The 22,208-nt window shown below is 35.9% G+C and overlaps 1 protein-coding gene across 2 annotated transcripts in view; it reads right to left on the reverse strand.

Moving 5' to 3' along the window:
- Window positions 1-18,575: 18,575 nt before the first annotated feature.
- IGF1 (insulin like growth factor 1) overlaps window positions 18,576-22,208 on the reverse strand; it is a 72,750-nt gene continuing 69,117 nt past the window's right edge. For both annotated transcript variants that reach the window (XM_042947550.1, XM_042947551.1), the window contains exon 4: window positions 18,576-20,430. In XM_042947550.1, the coding sequence (XP_042803484.1) occupies window positions 20,371-20,430 (60 nt within the window). In that variant the 3' untranslated portion in view covers window positions 18,576-20,370. The remainder of the gene's footprint in view (window positions 20,431-22,208) is intronic.

Here is a 22,208-nt window from a genome sequence, read left to right on the forward strand (position 1 = left end):
GGGTGATGGGTATTGAGGAGGACACCTTTTGGGATGAGCACTGGGTGTTGTATGGAAACCAATTTGACAATAAATTTCATATATTGGGAAAAAAATCCAGTAAAAAGCAAAAAATAAAATAAGATAGATAAATTCCTAGAAACGTATAGTCTTCCAAACTCCTTTTATATGGCCAGAATTATCCTGATGCCAAAAGCAGATAAAACATATCACAAAAACAAATTACAGACCAATATCCCTGATGCATATAGATGCACCACCACTCCCCCCGCTCAACACAACAAAATATTACAAACGAAATTCAGCAATGCATTAAGAGGATCATTCATTATGATCAAGTGGGAGTTATTCCAGAGATGTCAGATGGTCCAACATTCACAAATCAATCAATGTGACATACCACATTAATGCAATAAAGGGTAAAAAACCAAATCATCATCTCAATGGATGTAGAAAGTCAGCATCCATTTATGATAAAAACTTTCAGTGAAATGAATATAGAGGAAATGTAACTAAACATAGTAAAGGTCACAAATGACAAGCCCAAAGCTAACATCAAACTCAACCGTGCAAAAACATTCAGCATTTGATCAGGAACAAGACAAAGATGCCCTCTCTCACCAGTTTTATTCAATCACTTTTATTCAAGTAGTAGCTGGAACAATTAGACTCTTAGGAGAAAAAATGAAAGGTATTTAAATTGAAAAGGAAGAAGTAAAACTGTCACTATTTGTAGATGACATGATTTTACATACAGTTGACCCTTCAACAATGCAGCATCTAAGGATGCTGACCCTCTGCACAGTTGAAAATCTGTGTATAACTTTTGACTCCCCCCAAATTTGACTTAATTCCTAATAGTCTAATGTTGACCAGAAGCCTTTCCAATAACATAGTTGATTAGCACATATTTTGTGTATGTATTTTATTACTGTATTCTTACAATAAAATAAGCTACAGAAAATGAACGTTATTAAGAAAATCATAAGGAAAAGAAAATATATTTATAGTACTGTACTATATTGAGAAAAATCCATGTATAAGTGGATGCACAGAGTTCAAACCCATTTTGCTCAAGGGTCAACTGTATAGAAAATCCTAAAGCTCCACTAAAAACTTTTGAGCTAATAAACAAATTCAGTAAAGTTGCAGGGTACAAAATCAATATACAAAAATCTGTTGTGTTTTTATACGCTAATAACAAACTATCAGAGAAATTAAAACAATTCCATTTATAATTGCAACACAAAGAATAAAATACCTAGGAATAAATTTAACCAAGGAGGTGAAAAACCTATACACTGAAAACTGACATTGATAAAAGAAATTGAAGAAGACACAAATAAATGAAAAGATATTCCATGCTCATGGATTGGAAAAATTAATAGTTAAAATGTCCATATTATCCAAAGCAACCTACAGATTCAATGCGATCCTTATCAAAATTCCATTGACTTTTTTCACAGAAATATAAAAAACATAAAGTTTGTATGGAACCACAAAAGATCCCAAAAGACAAAGCAATCTTTATAAACAACAAAGCTGGAGGCATCACACTTTCTAATTTCAGACTATATTACAAAACTATAGTAATCAAAACAGTGTGGTGTTGGCATAAAAACAGACATATTTATCAATAGAACAGAACAGAAAGCCCAGAAATAAATGGATACATATATGGTCAATTAATTTATGACAAAGGAAGCAAAAATATTCAATGGGGAAAGGGCAATCCCTTCAATGAACAGTGTTGGAAAAACTAAACAGCCACATGCAAAGCATGAAACTATATCACTATCTTAAATCACACATACAAATTAACTCAAAATGGATTAACAATTTCAATGTAAGGCATGAAACCATAAAACTACAAGAAAACATAGGAGATTAATTCCTTGACATCAGTCTTAGAGATAGTTTTTTGTATTTGACTCCCAAGGCATGGGCAACAAAAGCAAAAAATAAACAAATGGGAGCACACCAAACTATAAAGCTTCTGCACAGTGAAGGAAATCATCAACAAAATCAAAAGGCAGCCTACTGAATGGAAGAAGGTATTTGCAAATCATATGTCCAATAGGGGGCTAATATCCAAAATATATAAAGAGCTTATACAATTCAATAACAAAACAAACCAACAATCTGATTAAGAAATAGGCAGAGGATTAATTAGACAGACACATGAAAAGATGCTCAACATCACTAATCATCAGAGAAATTCCAATCAAAACCACAATGAGATATCACCTCAGATCTCTATTATCAAAAAGAAAAAAATAACAAGTGTTGGCAATGGTGTGGAGAAAAGGAAACCCTTGTGCACTGTTGGTGGCAATGTAAATTGGTACAGCCACTATGGAAAATAGTATGAAATTCCCTCAAAAAAATTAAAAATTGAAATATTATATGATTCAGCAATTCCATTCTGGGGTATTTATCTTAAAAAAATGAAAACACTAATTTGAAAATATATATTCACTCCTACATTCATTGCAGCGTTCTTTAGAATAGACAAGATATGGAGGCAACCTAAGTGCCCATGGATGAATGAATGGATAAAGAAGATGTAATGTATACATAATGGAATACTGTTCAGTCACACAAAAGAATGAAATCCTGCCATTTGTGACAGCATGGATGGACCTTGAGGGTATTATGTTAAGTGAAATATGCAAGACAGAGGAAGAGAAATACTGTATGATTTCACTTATATGTGGAATCTAAAAAAGAAGACACATGAACAAACAAAACTCATAGATACAGTGAACTCATTGGTGATTACCAGAGACGAGGGGGTTAGGGAGTATGCAAAATGGATAAAGGGGATCTATAACCAAGTATATAAAAGGTACACACTTCTAGTTATAAAATAAATAAGTCATGGGGATTTCATGTACAGCAGGGTTACTATAGTCAATAGTATTATATATTGCAAAGGTGCTGAAAGTGTATATTTTAAAAATCCTCATCACAAGAAAAAAATTTTTGGTAACTTTACATAATGACAGATGGTAACTAGACTTATTGTGGTGATGATTTTGCAATGTATATAAATATTGAATTAATATGTTGCACACCTCAAACTAATATGTTATATGTCAATTACACTTCAATTTTAAAAATGGACACTTTAGAGTTCCAGTGTCTGAGAGTGCTGAACCAATTCGGGTAGAGCTTGAGGATTCTTATATGCAGCTGGCTTTTGCCCCACTGATGTGCAGGCCTAGAGTAATATCAGTAGTTATGGAACAGGAGGACATACTGGAGAAGCACCAGGAAGGCAGAATGCGAGGGCTTGATGGCTAAGGTGGCTACAGGAATGAAGGAAAGAAGGATCAAAGATAACTCACTTATACCTATTGTTTCTCAGTTCATTCACAAAAACAAAAAGAATACTGCTCATTTAATTAACGGAGAAGCTCTCAGAACAGTTTTTTTTTTCTTTCAGAACAGCATTAACGAAGGAGCACCGAACAGTATTCTTCAAATGATTCTTTGATTTCAGAAAATAAATGCCTGATAGATTGCACACTTTTTGATTAACTGTATGTTTACTAAAAGTTGAATGAAAGGAAAGCTTAATGCTGTACATTTTCTCTGGTATATTTAACCTACAGTCACAAACGATTATATTGGCATATATTCTCAACTTCAAATAGACATTCTCGGCTAATACATTTCTCTACTAAGGTTGTCCTCCTACCTGCCACAAAAAATGTATTTTATACCTTTTGCTCCCACCTCAAACTTTGACCTCCTCCACTCCCCACATTGCCCTCACTTTTTTTTCATTATATGTGTTTCAGTTGTACAGCATTATAATTCAACCTCTGTTTACACTACAAAGTGATAACCCCCAAGTCTAGTTATCACCCATCACCCTGCAGTTGGCCCCCTTTGCCCCTTTGCCCACCCCCAACCCCTTTCCCTCTGATAAGCACTGGTCTGTTCTGTGTATGTATGAGTTTTGTTTGCTTACATGTTTGGTTTGGGTTTTGGTTTTAGATTCCATACCATATGAGTGAAGTCATATGGTATTTTTCTTCTTCTGACTTAACTCATTTAGCATAATACTCTTAAGTTCCATCCGTGTTGTGGTAAATGGAAAGATTTCATTCTTTTTATGGTTACCTTGAATCCTCCTACTTCACAGGGAATGTAGACGTCATCAGACATGCACAACCCATTTCTTTTGCTACCGGATTTATAAACCTACCTGCAGTCGCACTGCTTTCTTCCCTTTTGCTACCCTTCAGGAAGTATCCCTTCTCTTATCAAATAACTTTTTTTTTCTGCAGGGGTCTGGATCTTATCCCTTCTAATCTTTTCAAGGAGTTTGTTCTTCAAGTTGTTCCTTTTCTCTATTTTAATCTTTGATCTTCACCTTTTTTACTGGGTCATTTCTCTTAACATACCTTCTCTAGTATCTTCCATTAAAAATAACTCTGGGGCCCACATTCCCATTGTGTCTCTGACACCTTCTTGATCAAAAGTTCTCTATATCTTTTTCTTCATTTCCTGACCTCTCATTAATTCTTTATTTTTGCCTTAATGTGTTGCTCTCTCTTGTCCAAAAATTAGTCAAGAAAAGCCACCAATATCTGCTATGATGCAAAAGTAACCTGCTAAACATTTTATCACCTTTCAATGTAGTGGAACACTGATAGTCTCCTTGTAACATTTTGTTGACCTCACTCAGTGCACCTCAGTGTTCTGGCTCTCTTTCTATATTTGTGACTGAAGCTTCTCAGAACCCCCTTCCTTTACCCAAACTGAGTAATGTAGTTCTTTGGGGTTTAGTCCTGGGCCCTCCACTCTTCTCCATACTCTCTCCTTAGGTGTTCTTATCCATTTTCTCTTTCTAAATTGTCTTCCTTTTTTCCTCCCTCCTTCCCCCACCTCTCTTCCTATCTCCTTTTTTTCTATCTATCTATCTATCTATCTATCTATCTATCTATCTATCTAACATCTATCTCCATAGAAAATGCACTGTTTTGTTTTCTATTGCATATATTATAGGCTACTTTAGATATAATTATAAATCTTAAAATTTTTTTAATGTTTATTTTTGGGAGAGAGAGGGAGAGAGAGAGAGAGCAGGGGAGGGGCAGAGAGAGAGGGAGACACAGAATCCTAAGCAGTCTCCAGGCTCCAGGGTGTCAGCACACAGCCCGAAGTGAGGCTTGAACTCATGAACCACAAGATCATGACCTGAGCTGAAGTCAGATGCTTAACTGACTCAGCCACCCAGGTGCCCCTTGATATCATTCTAAATCTTTCTTTGAACACCTAATCATATAGTTTATAGAGATATACCCCATTTTTCAAAACGACATGGTAGTGCTCATTACTGTGAATACATTCACAATTATTTAATCATTACCTCCCACCTCTGTCAACATTGATATTATTTACAGGTTTTTACTTTAATAAATAGTGGTGCATCAGATATCCTTGTGCTTTCCCCGATGCATACACTCGTGAGGACTTCTCTAGGGTAGTAAGTAGAATTGATGGAGGATATGGGCATTTTAAATTTTACTAATTACTGCCCACTCACCCTCCAATGAACTAGAATATACATCCACAAGTAGAATATGAGAATATGTTTTTCCACACTCTTGTCAATACTTGATATCACTAAACCTTAGAACTTTTACCAATATTATGAGTAAAAAATTCCATTTCACTGTGGCTTAGATTTTAATTTTTCTCACAATAAATGGGAGTGAGCACTCTTTTTCATATGACTATCAGCCATTTGTATGTTCACTTCCACAAGTTCTCTGTTCATATCTTTGCCCAATTTTATACTGGGTTATTTTTATTTTTATGTTGATTTATAGGAATTATGTGTAGATTCTGGGCAGTTTCTTCTGTTACGTATGTTCACGCTACTTAATATTCCTAAGCTCACTTTAGTCAATAGGTAATCATGAATACCTAATAGAGTTATTTTGAGGATTAATTGAGATAAGATATTTAAAGCCCTTCATCCAATACCTGGCACATAGAATTCCTCAAGAAATGGTTGCTGCTGCTATTGTTTATATTTTAATTGTTTTTATTTTATATGTTTATAATAAATAATATATTATTATTGTTTATATATCATATTATTATATTTTATTATTGTTTATTATATTTTTTTCATCACAAAATCGTACCACATTTTCCTCAGGCCCCAACTCAAGTTTTCATTCATTTATTCATACATCTCATGAATCTTTATTGAGGACCTTATATGTATCAGAAACTGTTGTAGGTGCTGGAGATACATCACTGAGGTCAACCAACAGTAAGCAAGCCAATACATAAGCATATGTATAATATAGAGCCAGTGGGAAGTGCTATGGGGCAGGGTAAGGGGATCAAAAGGCCAAGACAGGGTATGCTATTTTAGATCGAGGCCAGGGATGGCATCTTTTCTTTTTCAGTGAAAACTGTGTGAAGTAGGAAGATCCATGGGAATACCTGGGAGAAAGAGCAAGTACTTTGTTCATGTATTTGTTTATTTCCCATCTCACTCTTACTGTGATATACGACTATACTATACTATTACTATCATATAATGTTTTTTTTCATGACTATATTCTCAGAATGGTACCTCTCACACATTAGAACTCAATGAATTCCTATGAGATGAAAGCCAAATCCCTGACTTCAGAGAATCTACAATATGGTTGATGGACAAGTGTTACATAGAGGAAAAATAAACTAATGATGGATTAGTAGAGAATTAGATTCCTAATGAATGTACTGCTAATGAGGGGTTCAGGAGTTTAAAAGAGTGAAAAATCCAGGAAAATCCTGGCTTGAAATAGGCTAGAGAGACAGAATTTTAACATGAGCCACATGTTAAATGATGGCTAGCCTTTGGATATTTGGAAAAGAAGGGGGGCACTTTCCAGGTAGGGTGAATGGTTTATGCAAAGGCGGGATACATGTCAAAAGTTTAGTTGTAGTAGATATTGGGAAAATTTAAGATATCAGATTGGACATTTGAGACATCAGTATGTAGTCACTGAGGTTTTTGAGAAGATATGCTAACTAGGATTTTTAGAATTTTATATAAAATAGATTGGAGATGGGAGAGCTTATAGGCAGTCATTGCAACTGTTCAGAAGGCAGTAGGTGTTGCACTATGGTGATGTCTTTGGTGATAGACAGAAAGAGAGATATGAAAGATGTTTGAATAAAGATCTCAGGGGGATTTTGTTTTGGCCTAAATATGCATTGGATGGTCAAATGTGTTGCTAAGGACAACTCCAAGGTTCTTAACGTGATTGACTGAGTGATGGTGCCGTAGACAAAAGTTCCAAATGGTAAATTCCTTTCAGGGGTAGGGGCTGAGAGAGGAAAGTGAGTAGAAGTCAAAGTGATGGAAGATATCCAAGTGGAAATTTCCAGTAAGACTTCAGATGACTAAGGGATTTAGAGAATGTAGTCTCTTTCCAAATATTTTTTTTCTTTTTGCCTATATAAAAAGTGTTTACTTTATGTGTTTCCCTGTGGCTCTGTTGATTACATTCTTATGTGTGGTTTGAAGCTCCTCTGCTTCAAACCTGTATTTGTTTTGGGCATGGTTGGAGTAGGGTGCTAATGAGCCCAAGGTCATGGGTTTGATCCCCAGAAGGGCCAGTTAGTTTCACGGAGAGGAAAACTGTGTTCTGTGGTTCACAGACTTCACCTCTAATCCTGTCTACTTGTCTCTAAACTATGTAGCATTGGTCCCAAGGCGGGGGACATGAGAAAGTATGAGTGATTATGTGCAATCCATTAAAACTACTGGAAGAGTGGCTTCACGTGGGTTTATCTGGGTTGCTTCTTCAAGAAATTTTGTTTGCCTTTCTTCAGAGATCATATTTTCAGAGACAACGTCATGACCAAATGCACATGGAACAGTATTGTTTATGGCCACCCACATCTGTTTTACCACATTTATTTACTTCTCAGGTAAAAGGCAGTATGATGATCCAAGAATGTGTTGTTCAGTGCAAGTGTCTTCTTGGAAGTATTTGAATATTATCAGTCTGACTTTGGGAATTGGCTTACTAATATTGTACAAATAAACCCTGGAGAACATGAATGTGCCCAAAAGACTCTCTAAGCAAACCTTTTACTGACATATTTTCCTTATCTTATCAGGCTGCTCTAGCTTGCTGCATACCCTTACTGGGAAATACAAGTCTACACTCAGAATTCTTGCGAAATGATCATACGTGGATGCAGCATAGAATGTGCTGTGTTTAAAAGAGTGACGGTGTTCATAGAACAACCTTTGGACAAACCCACAGAAGGCATCTTCTACATAAGTACAGAGTTGCCAAGATTTGCTGGGATAGCATCTGAAGTCTGTTTTTGTGGATACTGCATTTTCAAAAATCAATCCTAAAGGTTCTCAAATTGCTTTTCCAGTTGACTGATACACCCCTGGGTCCTGCAAGAGCAACCCAAAGAAGATTTGGAATAATGTTACACACATATTGAAAGATTCAAACTAAATCCTCAGTTTAAGAAGCACTTGAAAATAGGTTCACTTTTCTTTCAGGGACTCTTGTGTTTGCCACATCAGGGATATTTCTATTTGACATTATGGAAAATTTGAAAGGCTGAGTAGTAAGAGACTAGACCATCAAATATTATTTAACAGGTTGCCGAAAATTACAGTGATGACTTAGAAGAATACGGCATGGAACAAATATGACTAAAAGTAAAAGGTAGAATAACTGAAGTTATATGCTGATGAATTCAGGAAAACTGATTAAAAAGTTATTGGTATTTAGGTTGTGCATAATGAAACACAAGGGACTTATTTGCATTGTTTTCTTGAACTTATAGTAAAAGAGTAGTTATTTTGATATTATGTAGGGACAGCCTGAAAATACCATATAAGCTCTTAAAAATCATTATATGGAAAGTTTGTACCTCTGATGGCTGGGCTGGGCCAGGATGAATAAAAAGAAAGGATCAGTGACACAGCAAGAAAATGCTGGGCTCACATTTGTGATGCAAGGATTTTTAGGTTCCAACAGTTCTTTTCACTTGATTTTGCTGTCAGAATCAAATTAAGGAAAAAAGTGGTCACTTGGTCAGTGTCAGAAAAGTTGAGGCCTTGAACCAGAGCGTACATAGGAAAGGGTGTGACAAGCCAATGGAGGGAGTTCTACCTTGGGTATCTTAGGTCTTTAATTACCTCTCTCATGACTAATAAGACAATGGAAGTAGAACTAATGAAGGAAATCGTACAAAAGTTAGGAATCACACTAAACAAGAGCTGATGAGCAGACCAATGCAGAACTGTGCCAGTGTTTTAATCTAGACATAGAGAAATTGAAAAGATGAAAAGAAAAAATTAATACAAAGTTATGAGTTTCCATAAAGGTTAATTTATTAAATTTAAGAAACTTCTATTTATTCTGAGATTATATCCATGATATTTAAATGCATTCCCTTGTAATTACAGAAAGATTCTTTTTAAATGTCCTTACTGTAGTCAAATATATTTTTCTACCTTATGTCAATTTACACGTTTATTTTTGGAAATTGCACTATTTTGAGAAATCTAGAAGTTTAGGGACTTACATGATAATGTTCAATCCTCAAATACTAATATTAGGTAGACTATTATTATTATTATTATTATTATTAATTTTTACAAAAGAGGAAACCGAGACTCACAGAACTTGTTTTAATTTGTCCAAAGCAGCCAACTAGAAATGTCAGAACCACAACACAAACCCACATCTGCCTGATTTCGGTGCTCATGCTTCTTACCACCATGTTATCCCTGTGGGTATGAGTTAGGGTCCAGTGAGGGGAGCAGAAACCATTCTAGGTATTGTAAACAGAGGGTATTTAATACAGGTGATGGAAGAAATGAGTATCCAAATAAGAAAGGGGAGTCAACCCAGAGATCAACATCAGGAAGTCACTACCGTCGTTGCAGACAGGAGGTGGTGTTCCCATCTGAGAAAAACCATCTGGGTGGGTCTAGGTCCCCTCCTGGCACAGGGTGCTACTCAGGGTGGGAGCAGGAACCATGAAGGACTTGCCATCAGTGCCAAAGATGCTACTTGAAACAGAGAGAGAAAATGGGGAAAACACCCCGGCTTCTTCCTTCCTCCTGCCTTGCTTCTTTTGTCACAGTGCCTCTTATTAGGCAAACCTAGTCAGCAACCAGGGAACACAGGGACTGGGAAATGTTCCTTGTGAAATAGCGAATGAAGGGAATGTTGGGAAATGGGTATGAGCACAAACAGATAAACATTCTAGTGTAAAATATGTACCTTTTACTGTGGCTGTGAGGTCCAGAGATACCAGGAGAAACTTTTCAATATTAACAGTGTAAGAGAATTTATTTGGTATAGGAAGGGGATGGGAATGTTTCCATTTCCAAATGACCTTTAAAGCAGAGAGAGGCAAAAGAAATAAGAAGAGTATTTTGGTCTTAGGGTAACCTTGCCTTTGAGTATTTTAGGTTCTACGAGGGTGGCTGAAGTAGAAGTTCTGGGCCAAATAAAGTGGCAGAGCACAACCCTGGGTATGGTTTCTGCTTCTGATACTGTTGTCTCCTTCCTTCTTTACAGGAAAAATTACTTTCTCCTCACTGTCTCTCAGAGATTTGAGGTGGGAAGGACAGTCCCATAGTTGTGGGGTGGAATGATAGATTCAACCATAGTACTTATATAGAGACTTGCCATGAATAGAGATGATGACCACCCCACACCCCACTCCCCATTTCCATTTGGAGAGAGACTGTTACTACTGTTCCCTGAGAAAGAGGTTGGGAGCTAAGTAGGAGCCACTGAGTTAAATAAACAAAGTAGAGCTAGGAAATTATAGGACAGTTACTCCATTTTTAACTTTCCTGGTAGTAGTCATTAAAAAGAGAAACCTCCTTTCTGGGCCACATTTCCTACCTTGCTTGAAATCCAAGGTCGAATTTTACTTCGGATGTGCTGCTGCAATTGTCTCAAATCCAATTTACATCTGTTTCTGTTTTTACTGATTGCTTTATTCTTTTCAAAATCATCTCATCCCATCACAGGGTGAAGGAAAGAACATTCAGAAACCAGATGTTATATTAACCATAACCATTATCCTTTATTGGATCCCAGAGAGATTTAATCTCTATCCATAAACAGGTGAGGAAGACACCAGCTTTCAGCTCAGCATTTATACTTTAAAGACGCCTCACTGAGAAGAGGGCAAACCCAGGGAGGATCCTAATTGGTATGTATAGCCCAGTGGTTCAGTTCTGTCAAACCCAAAGCTCCCCTTTATGGAACAAATATTTTATGATATACCCTTTAATGCCCCAAAGAGAAATTCATAGATAATGCTGACATATACAACTTCAACAAAAAACAAAATGTTGCCTGAACCATAATATAAAGGAGAACTAAAATGAAAATAGTTTATAATAGAATAACATGCATTACAAGATAGAAATGCTCAGGCACAACTCTATTAGAACACATAATGAAGTGGTCAGATGTTTACACTTATGTGGAGAATCATGAATGTGACAGCTGCAAGCAGACTGATCCGTTCAGAGAATGGAGAGATTCAAATAGCACAATTAGCATTGTCATCAATGATGTTTTTTTTTTTTTTTTTCTAAAATAGTGGCAACACTGGGTAAAGTTCCAAATGAAATAAAGTACCACCTTCCTCTTAATTTACATGGTAATTACATTCCTGGAAAAAAATCAGCTTATATTAAAGTTATGGAAGAATACTTTGAGCTTATGAATAAATTGGAGTTACAGTCTAGGCTTACGTGATTACAAATAGGTTTGTCATCTATGTGAAATGTCTGGAGTCCTAACCCCTGTCCAGCTAAATGCCAATAATGCCTTCCTCAATCATCATGACTGACAACCCCAAATGTCCTTACATGTTTCCAAAATGCCATTTGGGGCTAGCATTATACCCACTGGGAAGCCCTAGAGCGGTATAATTAAGGCCCTTTTGAAGGGCAGGGATATAAGAACATGTGTCTCATGAAACTCACCCCTTGAATCCACATTTGTCTACGAAGCCCCAATTCAACCATGTCCCTGGAGACCACACTGGCTGTGATAAGCTGTCAAGAGAACAATAGGCATATTGTTGCCAAAGTTCTTGGCGAGATTCTTCATCATCAGCTTCTAGTTTTACTTATGTGGGAATGGTTCATTTCTGGACTGTATAAGGACCCAAGTCATACCTCCTCATTGAGAAATCCCGAGATTGGCTTACCATGGGATGTTACAATCACTATATGAAGGACTATCAGGAAGTGACACTGCAGTGTGAATGAGCAGAGAAATGGCGACAGGTAGGGTTGAAGGCCCAGTTAGATACATTGGTTATTGAGCAAAAATGCTTACTTATGTTCAGAATATAATATTCATAAATTATCACTCAAAGGTGCAATTAACTATATTTTTTCCTATAGCATGTAAAACCAAACTTTAACAAGAATGTATCTGTCAGTATATGGAACTGACCTTGGGTCTGGATTGAGGCATGAATGGCAAAATAGTAAAAACGCAGGTTTTGATGTCCCCAGTTCCAGATTCAAGCCCACCCTGCCTGTGACCTTCAGTAAGTTAAATAATGTCTTTGAGTTTCCATTTCTTCATCTGTAAAATAGGGTTCATAACAGTGCCTGACTCAGAATTTTTATAAGGACTAATGAGATAATAGAGGTAAACCACTTGGCATAGTGACTGACCCATAGTAAGTGCTCAGCAAATATTAATATTATTAATCAACAATATTACCACTCTTACAGATCTTACAGGAAAGCAAAAATGTCATTTTAAAAAAGCAGCTGCAATTTTACTCAGACGACCTTGAAGGAAGACAAAATTCCTCTTAGGGACAGAATTGCTCTTTTGTTTAGGAAAAATCACCTTTGGGGCATATTCAGTAATAAAAAGTGAGCAGGCCCTCCTCCCACTCCCACCAAGGGTGAAGCTGTGACAGGGAAGATTGCTCTGCATGAGAATGAAATAGAATGTCCTTGAAAGTTCTTTCTAAGGGAGAGTTTGAAGGATTGGATAAGAAGTAATTCCAGGGAGAGTTTGCTGAGGAGAGGAAGGGGTCTTACTAAAATGACAAGAGACACTTGAGCAGCCAGAGATTCCTTAATGGATTTTAGTGACAGTGATGTTTGACATTGGCAGCAGATTTCTGCCCCATGCTTAATTGCCTCCCACTTCATCATCCCCAGAGCCTTCAGTGAAAGGCGGTACCCACATTAGCCTAGTGTGAAGGAAGGGAGAAAAGTATCGTCTAGGGGGGAAGGTGGAGAGAAACAATGCGGTTAGAAGCTCATGGCCACTGGAAGCAAGATGCTGAGCACAAATAGGACAAGGAGGCCTGGAAAATGTCAGTGTCAAAGGAGAGCCGCAGAAACTCTGAGGGAGTCACAGAGTAACGGTGAGCTGCACGTGGGAAAATAATAAACTGGTATTGCTAGGAGTTTCTTAAAATAAGTACGAGACTCCTGAGCCTTTTAGACATTTAGGTAACTTTCCAAATAGTTCATGGGAGGTTTAAGAAAAGGCAAATAGAATGAAATGCTTTCATATAACAAGAGGGAAATTACTGATCTTTCCACTTTGTGCTTCCACAAATACTGCTATGAGTTTGATATTCAGTAAAGAGTTAGAAAAATTTATTGAAATAAAAACCCAATGCTGAGAGACCACATTCTGATGGAACCACACAATATTGGGAGTGTATTGAATGCTACTTGTAGATGTGTCCTACATGATAGAAAATCTTTTCCCAGACCATTTGTGTCATGGATTATAACTCACTGTTGGGTTACAGTGAGTGGGGTCAGTTACTTAAACCTGCTTTATTGTTAATGCATATATTGTACAATTCATACATCTTTTACATAGTTTGTACAAGTTCTTTGAAACATTTATTGTTAAATATAATCTGTAAATTCTATAAGATATCTCCATCCTGGTATATGATTAGTTTTATTTTTCTGGGTAAATTTTTTTGTTTATTTATTGCAGTGATTTAATTAATAAAAATGCTACATAACAATAGAATTCTTAAGGAATGACACATTACGCCAACATTGTCCAAAAGAACTAATTAATCAAACATGATTCATTTTAATGTAATTACTAAAGAAAGATATATCATTTTATTATGACGCTCTAGCCATACATTTTTCCAAATATGGTTACTTAACAGTAAATGTAAGATAACGATTCAGTTAGTTACAGTTTTAGAAGTCATTAGGATTGATATCCTCTGCCATAAGTGAATAATGATTTCAAATGCAATCAGAATTAATTTAATAAAAAAATGCCTTTGAACTAAGACAGATATAATGAATGACCAATCATTATTTTCTTGTTCCAAAGTAGCAGGGAAAAATTCAGTGTCTGTAAGTGTCTTTATCACACCTGGTTTGTAGGTGTGAAAAAACAAACAAACGTATGAATCAAAGCACATGATATAATCCCAGTTCTCATAGTTCATTAACTCTCTTAGTAACAAGAGATCTGACATGGTACTTGGGGCCTTTATGTAAACTGAATACAAGCTGCATGGTGTTTGAAAGTTTTTAATATTTGAATAGACATTTTAATGATACACAGACACAGATAAGAGATGTGAGTAGACAGTTTGAGGTTGCAGACTCCCTCCTGCAGTGTGTTTAGCAGCAGGTACAAGATAAATATCCAAACAAAATCAGATTAAGAGATTCACAGAAGTGACTTTGCACTGGGTAGGTAAAGGGGGCCAGTGGGTGGCTTGGAAGGGATTTTGAGTTTTGTTTTTATTTTTCCTACTTTTACATCAGTGTAGTTTGGGTAAAAGAAAATGAATATAATGTTTACTTTTAGGCTACAGTAGGCCTGGGCAATTAAAAGAAAGGGCAGATTCTAAGTCTTATGAAAGGTCATTTTGAAGGTGACAGGTGATTCAGCAAGGACTAAGTAGGAGAAACTATCTCCATCTTAAATCACATTTCAATTGGGCAGTAACATTTGGACTTTGTGTTCTCCATTTTCAAATGAAAAAAAATTTTTTTCCCTTCAAAGACCTTATCAATGACAGCTGAAGAATGGGGAGAAAGAAGGACCATGTTTAAGATCAATGTGTAACCATAAATTAAGAGGGAACATGAGGAGTATTTATTTTTAAAGAGGTCCCTTTAATTCCAGGGTTTCAGCCTGGTCACCCCTTTATAAAATTTTGAGGCAGATACTAAATGAATGACTGGGAGGAATAGAAACAGTTTCAAAAACTCCCTGGGCCTCTGTCTTATCTATGAGAGGTTTCCCCAAAAAAGTATTGTTCCAGATAGGACTTGGTTATTTCAGTTGGTATCTTTATCCTGTACCATATGCACTTAAAGCTTCAGACAGTCTTCTCATATCCTTTTTTTTAAATAGAAATCACACACACAAAAATACCTATGTATCAGTTTCTAATACCTAATAGGAAAGTCTTTTAGAATATTAAAATAGCAATAAGCAAATATGTACTATAAGATTAAACACTAGCATTGAAAACAAACAAACCAAAAACAAAGAATCAACTAAATTTTCTTCTTGTTTTTGCCCCCTCATATTCTGAACTTCATGATCATTGCAGGCAAGGGGCATAAAGAATTCTTGTATTAAAAAATCAGATTTATCTTTTGAAAATATTGTTGGGAAAGCACAGGTGATTTGAGTGGGAATGTTCTTTCTTATGAAAAGAGCCAAACAGGATCTGTCTCTAATAAATTAGTATACTCTTTTAAGATTAAAAATAGCAAAAACATTTTAAATAGTCTGATTATAGTTTCAACAAGTCAAACATACACTTCTATCTAGCCTATAGTTTTAAAGAGTCTATGTGGGTTTAACTTATCATCCCTCATTCCAATACAAAAAAAGAAAAGAAGAACCAAGTCATTTTTGAACATTAAGATATTCATAAAGACTGTATAAAGTAAAAAACAAAACAAAACAAAAAAACCCAAAACAAAAAAATCTTCACAGATTGTTAGCCATCTCTTTCAACGATTTCTCATAAATTCTTCTCTTTCCTTATCAGTAGATAACCCCCATCTCATAAGGAAATACTTTCCAACACTTCCCAATGAGATCAGTGATTGCTTTTTATGAGAGCTACTGCTCTTTGAGATGTTTAGATGAAGGGAGAATATCTTCTATAAACCAGTAAATGCCAAAGAATGACTTAAGGGGGATATGGCAGAAGCTATTTTTAGCAGATTTAATCTATGCCTTTTTTCTCTTTGTTTTTATTTTCTCCACTTGCTGAATATCCGTTTTTAGAGCAGAGAGCACAAAAATCAATAAGTAACTTTATCATCTTTTGTTCTGCCAGTTGCCTGTAAGGTCCTCCCCGCCCTCCATTTATACTCTATGCTCTTGATTAAGGTATTTAGATTGGATAATATATTGCTAATTTTTCTGAGTTTGAGAGCCGGCAGAATAATGGAGGCTTCTAACTTCAGAAAAATGCCATCTTCTGCCTCCACACCCCCAAACTCACAATTTGGTGAACAGTACGCTACTTGTGAGTGATAAAAAGTTGAAAGGTGGTGGTGACTAGACCTAATGCTATTTTATTAAGCCATCTATCTATAGAATTGTTGTTTTCATACTTTAAAAAAATATGTCTATGCTTTCTTTTTTTTCTTTTTTTTCTCTTTTTTTTTTTTTTTTTTTAGTCAAGTACTTTCTTAAAGAAACAATAGCACCACATTGGCATAGCTGGCCAAACAATAAATGGGAAAGCAAAATGTGCTACATCTTCCATTCAAGCAGTCTCCCAAGTGCATAAACTAGTAACAGAAACCCTGGAGCCACAGTGCATGAGATGGTTTCATCTACATAAACATTGACATTCCAAGGAGGGGATGGATTCTCAAGGGAGGCCAGGCTTTTTTTTTTTTTTTTTTTTTCAATAAGATTTTCCAAGGAAGTGATTTCTTCTGAGTATTCCATTGGACCCTTAGGATGAGCGTGTGTGTGTGTGTGTGTGTGTGTGTATACATACATGCACATGCATGTGTGTATGGAGGAGTGGGTATTGCAAATTTTTCTCTATCTCTAGAAGAGTAGATTCTCATGTAAAGATACATTAACTTTTTCAGTGGAGCCTCCTCATCTTAAAGTCTTCAAAAGATACTGTTCTATTATTTGGGGAATTGGGAACAGAGATTTGATGTAGGTAATTCAGTATTGTCAGTTAAACTAGAACTAAGTCTGTTATTACCAATATTGACAGCTTTTTCATAAACATTTTGAAATTGCCTCATTTGAGAAATCAAAAGCAAAGCTTATAAAAGTTTTGACTTGTGAAATTTCAGGTGCTCCTTTCTATCAATCCTGTGTCATTCTGCTGTAGAGTATGGCATCAACTGACTTTTGAAGTTTTACATTGATTTGTCTTCTAGTTTTATTTCATTTTAAAATAAGATAGTTGAGTTAGTATAATTAGTTAATTTTTAATTCATTGATTTATGGTATAAAGGAGAGGATTATATGTTGGAAAAATTAAGAAAGATAATATGACTTTGCACATTTAAGCTTTCCTCACTGGGGTATTTTTGGCTGTGAATAGAATTATTAAGTGAATCAAATAAGTCATAGACACTCTTAGAATTACCATATTCAACTGTGTCTGGAAACTCATAGGTCTGCAGAGGATTACAGGTAAAGTTTTGCTGGGAAACAGTAATTTTAGAAGGTATACATAAAGAACACGAAATAAAAACCAGAAGTGCCATTTTGGGAAGAGGGGTCAAGCACCTAATTCCATCGAACACATCTGTCTGGAAAATAGATGAAGGGCAAAAATGAGTTACAGTTTCTTTTACATTTGTCTGTAGTGATCAGAACATTGCTCAGCATGACAGAGGTGCTCAATTCAAATAATGCTGAGGGTCTGAGGGTTTAAACACTTTTTGGCTGAGCAGAGGTACCTGCTCTATAGGCCTTCTTTTGGGTATGTCTGAAGATCCAGGAAGTCAGACTTTTTCTGGTCTCTCAACCCTGAGGTGAACCAGTGGGATGAAAACTAAAGCTGTTATTTTTGTTTTCTATGTACACTTTCTAAGAATAAAAAGGATACAATTTGCATGAAGTAATCAAGCCTGGTTGCTTTTCACCAAAAAGTTTGAAGGCAGATAAAAAGATCTAAATGATGGATGATTCATTGTTCTAATAAGAAAATCTTGATAAGTAGATGGGAAACATTTTCTAGGCCACCATGGGCCTGTCCTCTCTGTTGGATTTTCTTGATATCAATTTTCAGTTGAATGGATAAGATGCACCCACAGCGCGTCAGGGGTCACTTCTGTAAGCAGACATGAAGGAAAATTTCTAGTTTTGAAGGAAAATTTTGCCTCTCAACTAGCAACTCTAGTCAAGTATATTTTAACATAAATTAAAAAAATATATATATATAAGTAAATACAGCTAAGGAGAAGCACAAATTTATTAAAGTAATTTTGTGATTTTTAAAAATTAGATATTATTTAAATATTTGAAATCTTAAATATTTGAAACCATTTTTTTAGATTGCCCAAAGAGAAAGAATAACTATATTGTTCAAAATGAATAAAGTTATCATTTATAATATCGCAAAAAGTATTACCACATTACTAGTAACTGCCCGGAAGAGTCAGATGGAGTAGTTGCTGTTTCACTGGTGGAAATCTTTTTTTTTTTTCTTTTCCTTTCTCTCTTTTCATTTTGTATTCATAAATCCAAACGCAGAATTCAGATCAAATGTAAGTCAGACATTTCTAAGTTATTTTGAAAAGTGTTTTAAAGGAGATGGAGCTGTTAGCTTTTAACAACTAGATAGTTGGATAGTTCATTGGATAGCTTCACTGACAAGAATTAGCATGTCAGGAGCATTTGGCTAATCAATTTTCTAGCTATATTGCAGATGGGCTGTTTATAGAATTCCTGGCATCCCAGCAACTCAAGGGCTCTGACCGTGTGCCCTCATAGCAACCCAGGAGAAAATCTGGAGCGTTATCTTTTTAATCCTCATACCACCCCTGTGAGGTAGGTAGATGGCATATTGCCCCCATTTTGTAGATGAGGAAACTGAGGCACAGAGAGGTGAAGTGACTTGCCCAAAGTCACACAGCGGTGAGTCCAAGACAGAGTGGGCAGATGTTTGTTTCTTCTATGAGAAATAGAAACCAGGACGTTAAATTCCTAGCCTTCTGCTTTTTCCACTCCTCTCTAGACTCACCAATCAAATTTGCATCAGCGGACTTTGTGTCTTAAGTTTCTCTTGGAAGGCATAATTGCAGGAATTTTGCCTTCTTTCCCAAATGGATGGATTTTTAGTACCCTTCCCCTTTGTGTCATTTTTGGCTCCAGGCTTCTTTTGTTTTGCTTTCACCTTTTACCGTTTTGGCCAGACTCTTTCATATAACAAACTACAAAATAGCACCATTGTACTAAAAAACAGAGTTTTACATACTGTTTGTGATATATCTTGTATTCTTGATATGCTAAATTTACATAGTGCTCTATATGGAAAAAATAAAAAGAGAGAAATTACTAATCAGGTTGCACACTAACTCATCATTTGAAAGAAGTGTTGAGAGTTTGAGACTTTCTATGCTTAAAACATATGCCTAAAAATGATTGGCCTCAAAACTGCAACTACTTGCATTTTTTTAGCAGGATGTGGAAAAATAAAGCTTTGTGTCTAAAATAAATGCATCCAACTTATATTTGGTACAAATGCCACAGATGGAATCTTTTGGGTTAAAATCTTTTGGGTGTGCTACTGGACTGCTTGTTACTGCTCTTGAGGAGGCCAAATTTGGCAAATATAAAGATGATGAGGTGGGAGAGGGGGTGAAGATAGACAAACAAGATTATCAGACACTGTAAAACAAACGGCCTGTGTTGCGTAGAAAGAAGTGCAAATAAAAAAAAAATTAATAAACCACTTAGACAAGGCTGCTGAATGAATGGCTCCAGCAGCCAAGACTCAGAGACAAATTTAGTGCGACTGGATCTATACGACGCCCATGCATTTGTGGCTCTTGAGAGGCAGGGACTAAGAAATATATATATATATTTCTTTTTTTCTCTATAGAACATTATTGTTAAAGGATCAACAGCAATCTACCAACTCCAGGACCATTTTTGCAAGGTGCAAAGCTTTTAACAATCACTCTTAAAGACAATGTTGGAATGTTTACTTGCGTATTTCATTGGGGGGAAATGCCCATCTTTTGAAATGTCATCAAACTTATTTTTTGGTAGGTCTTCTGGTGTTTATCAGGTAACTCATACAGAGCAAAGGATCCTGCCGGTGGCATGTCATTCTTCACAATTCAGGACGGTCTTCCTACATTCTGTAGTTCTTGTTTCCTGCACTCCCTCTACTTGCGTTCTTCAAATGTACTTCCTAAAAATAAAGGAGAAAAAGTGACATTAACTTGAAGTTTTATGTACCCTACCCATCTATTTGTAACATGGGGTTTCAACCTTTCCTATTTTATGCCTCATCAGTCAATCTCATAGAGAGCTTGGGTCTGTTTTTTTGTCCTAAGAAAGAAGTGGATAGGCCTTTAGTTTTTACTTTAGTCGAACCTCACTCAGGCTACTTTTATGTGCCCTTGGTGTCATGAGGACCACAAATTGCTTTATAAACACACAGAAATATGTTTCTATTCAACTGCCGCCATCACAGATTCGTTGACAGGTAGGAGATTCTGAAAAATTGAGAATTCTGGCCTGTGGCATCTTTCCCCGGTGAAAGAAAAATAAAAAAAATAAAAATTTAAAAAGGAACACATTCTGGGGTCATCCTCTATTGTTTTATTGCATTTTGTTCTATTTTAATTATTGTAAAAAGGAGACATTTCTTTTTCATTTTTATTTTTTTCTTCTTTGGACAGAGGGAAAGTTTTAGAAGTAGAAGATTGGGAGGTTTTATAATTGATTTAGAATCTATCAAATCACAGACATACTGAGCTGGGTTCAAATCTTGGCTCTTCCATGTTTAGTTATGTGTGAACTTGTGCAAATGGCAGTCTTTTGTGTCTCAATTTCATCTATAAACTGGCATAATAATAGTTCCTACCTGTAGGATTAAGAATTAAAGAATTAGGGGGGTGGGAGGGAGGGGAGGGTGGGTGATGGGCATTGAGGAGGGCACCTGTTGGGATGAGCACTGGGTATTGTATGGAAACCAATTTGACAATAAATTTCATATTAAAAAAAGAATTAAAGAATTAGTATTAGTATATAAGTAGACTTATAATAGTTCTGGCACATGGTAAGCACCATGTAAGTATTAGCTATCATTATTATTATTATTATTATTATTATTATTATTATTTACTCATTATTACTATTTTTTCATCTTCATTGGAAAGTCACCTTCCTGGACTAAAAACCCTGGTTCCTTGCTTTGGTGCTACCATTCACTTATTAGCAAACAATGCTGTTATCCAAGGAATATTGAGTTTTGCTTAAAATAGATGCCCTAGAGAGACATGTTTGTCTGTTCACTGTTATATCCGTATGTCCAAAACATGCTTGGAATATTGCAGTTGCTCAATAAATAGCTAGAGAATTAATTAAATGGATGACCATAATGGACCCTGTAATAATGTGAAGAACGAAGTCATTATGCTTTTCCTATGGTTATTATTTTATCCATGAATATATTTAAATAGGGAAGTTTATTTAGACAAATAAGATGTGAATTAAATCCAGGAAGAAATGGCATTTGCATGCATAAACATAAGGTGCTTCTCCTCTTGGTTTCACCTCTAGCCAGGAGGACCTTAGAGGAGAACATAATGAATAGTTATTGGTACAAAGTGAGGTCAAGAATCCGCAGTATCCCTTTTCCCCAGAACATGCTTTCATCATGACCCAAAACAAGAGTGCTTATTATGATGTCTGGAATCTCCAAATTCTTCCTCCTGGCTAAGGTAACAACCACTCAATCCAATCATTCTTAGGAACTTAGAGGTCATTGTAGGGACCTTGGAGATTGCTCAGACCTGAGACCTGCAGAGTGTGAGAAGCTGGAACAAAATTAACTACAGTCTCTGGAAATAATATCTATTGGCTAAGGCCCATAGAGATTGGTAATTTTTTTTAAACATATTTTCCAGCTCTACCTGGAACATTAGAGTTATCACCAAGTCCTTCAAAAAAACTAGTTAGCAC

This window comes from Panthera leo, chromosome B4 (assembly GCF_018350215.1).
Source record: "Panthera leo isolate Ple1 chromosome B4, P.leo_Ple1_pat1.1, whole genome shotgun sequence".
Classification (NCBI taxonomy): Eukaryota; Metazoa; Chordata; class Mammalia; order Carnivora; family Felidae; genus Panthera; species Panthera leo.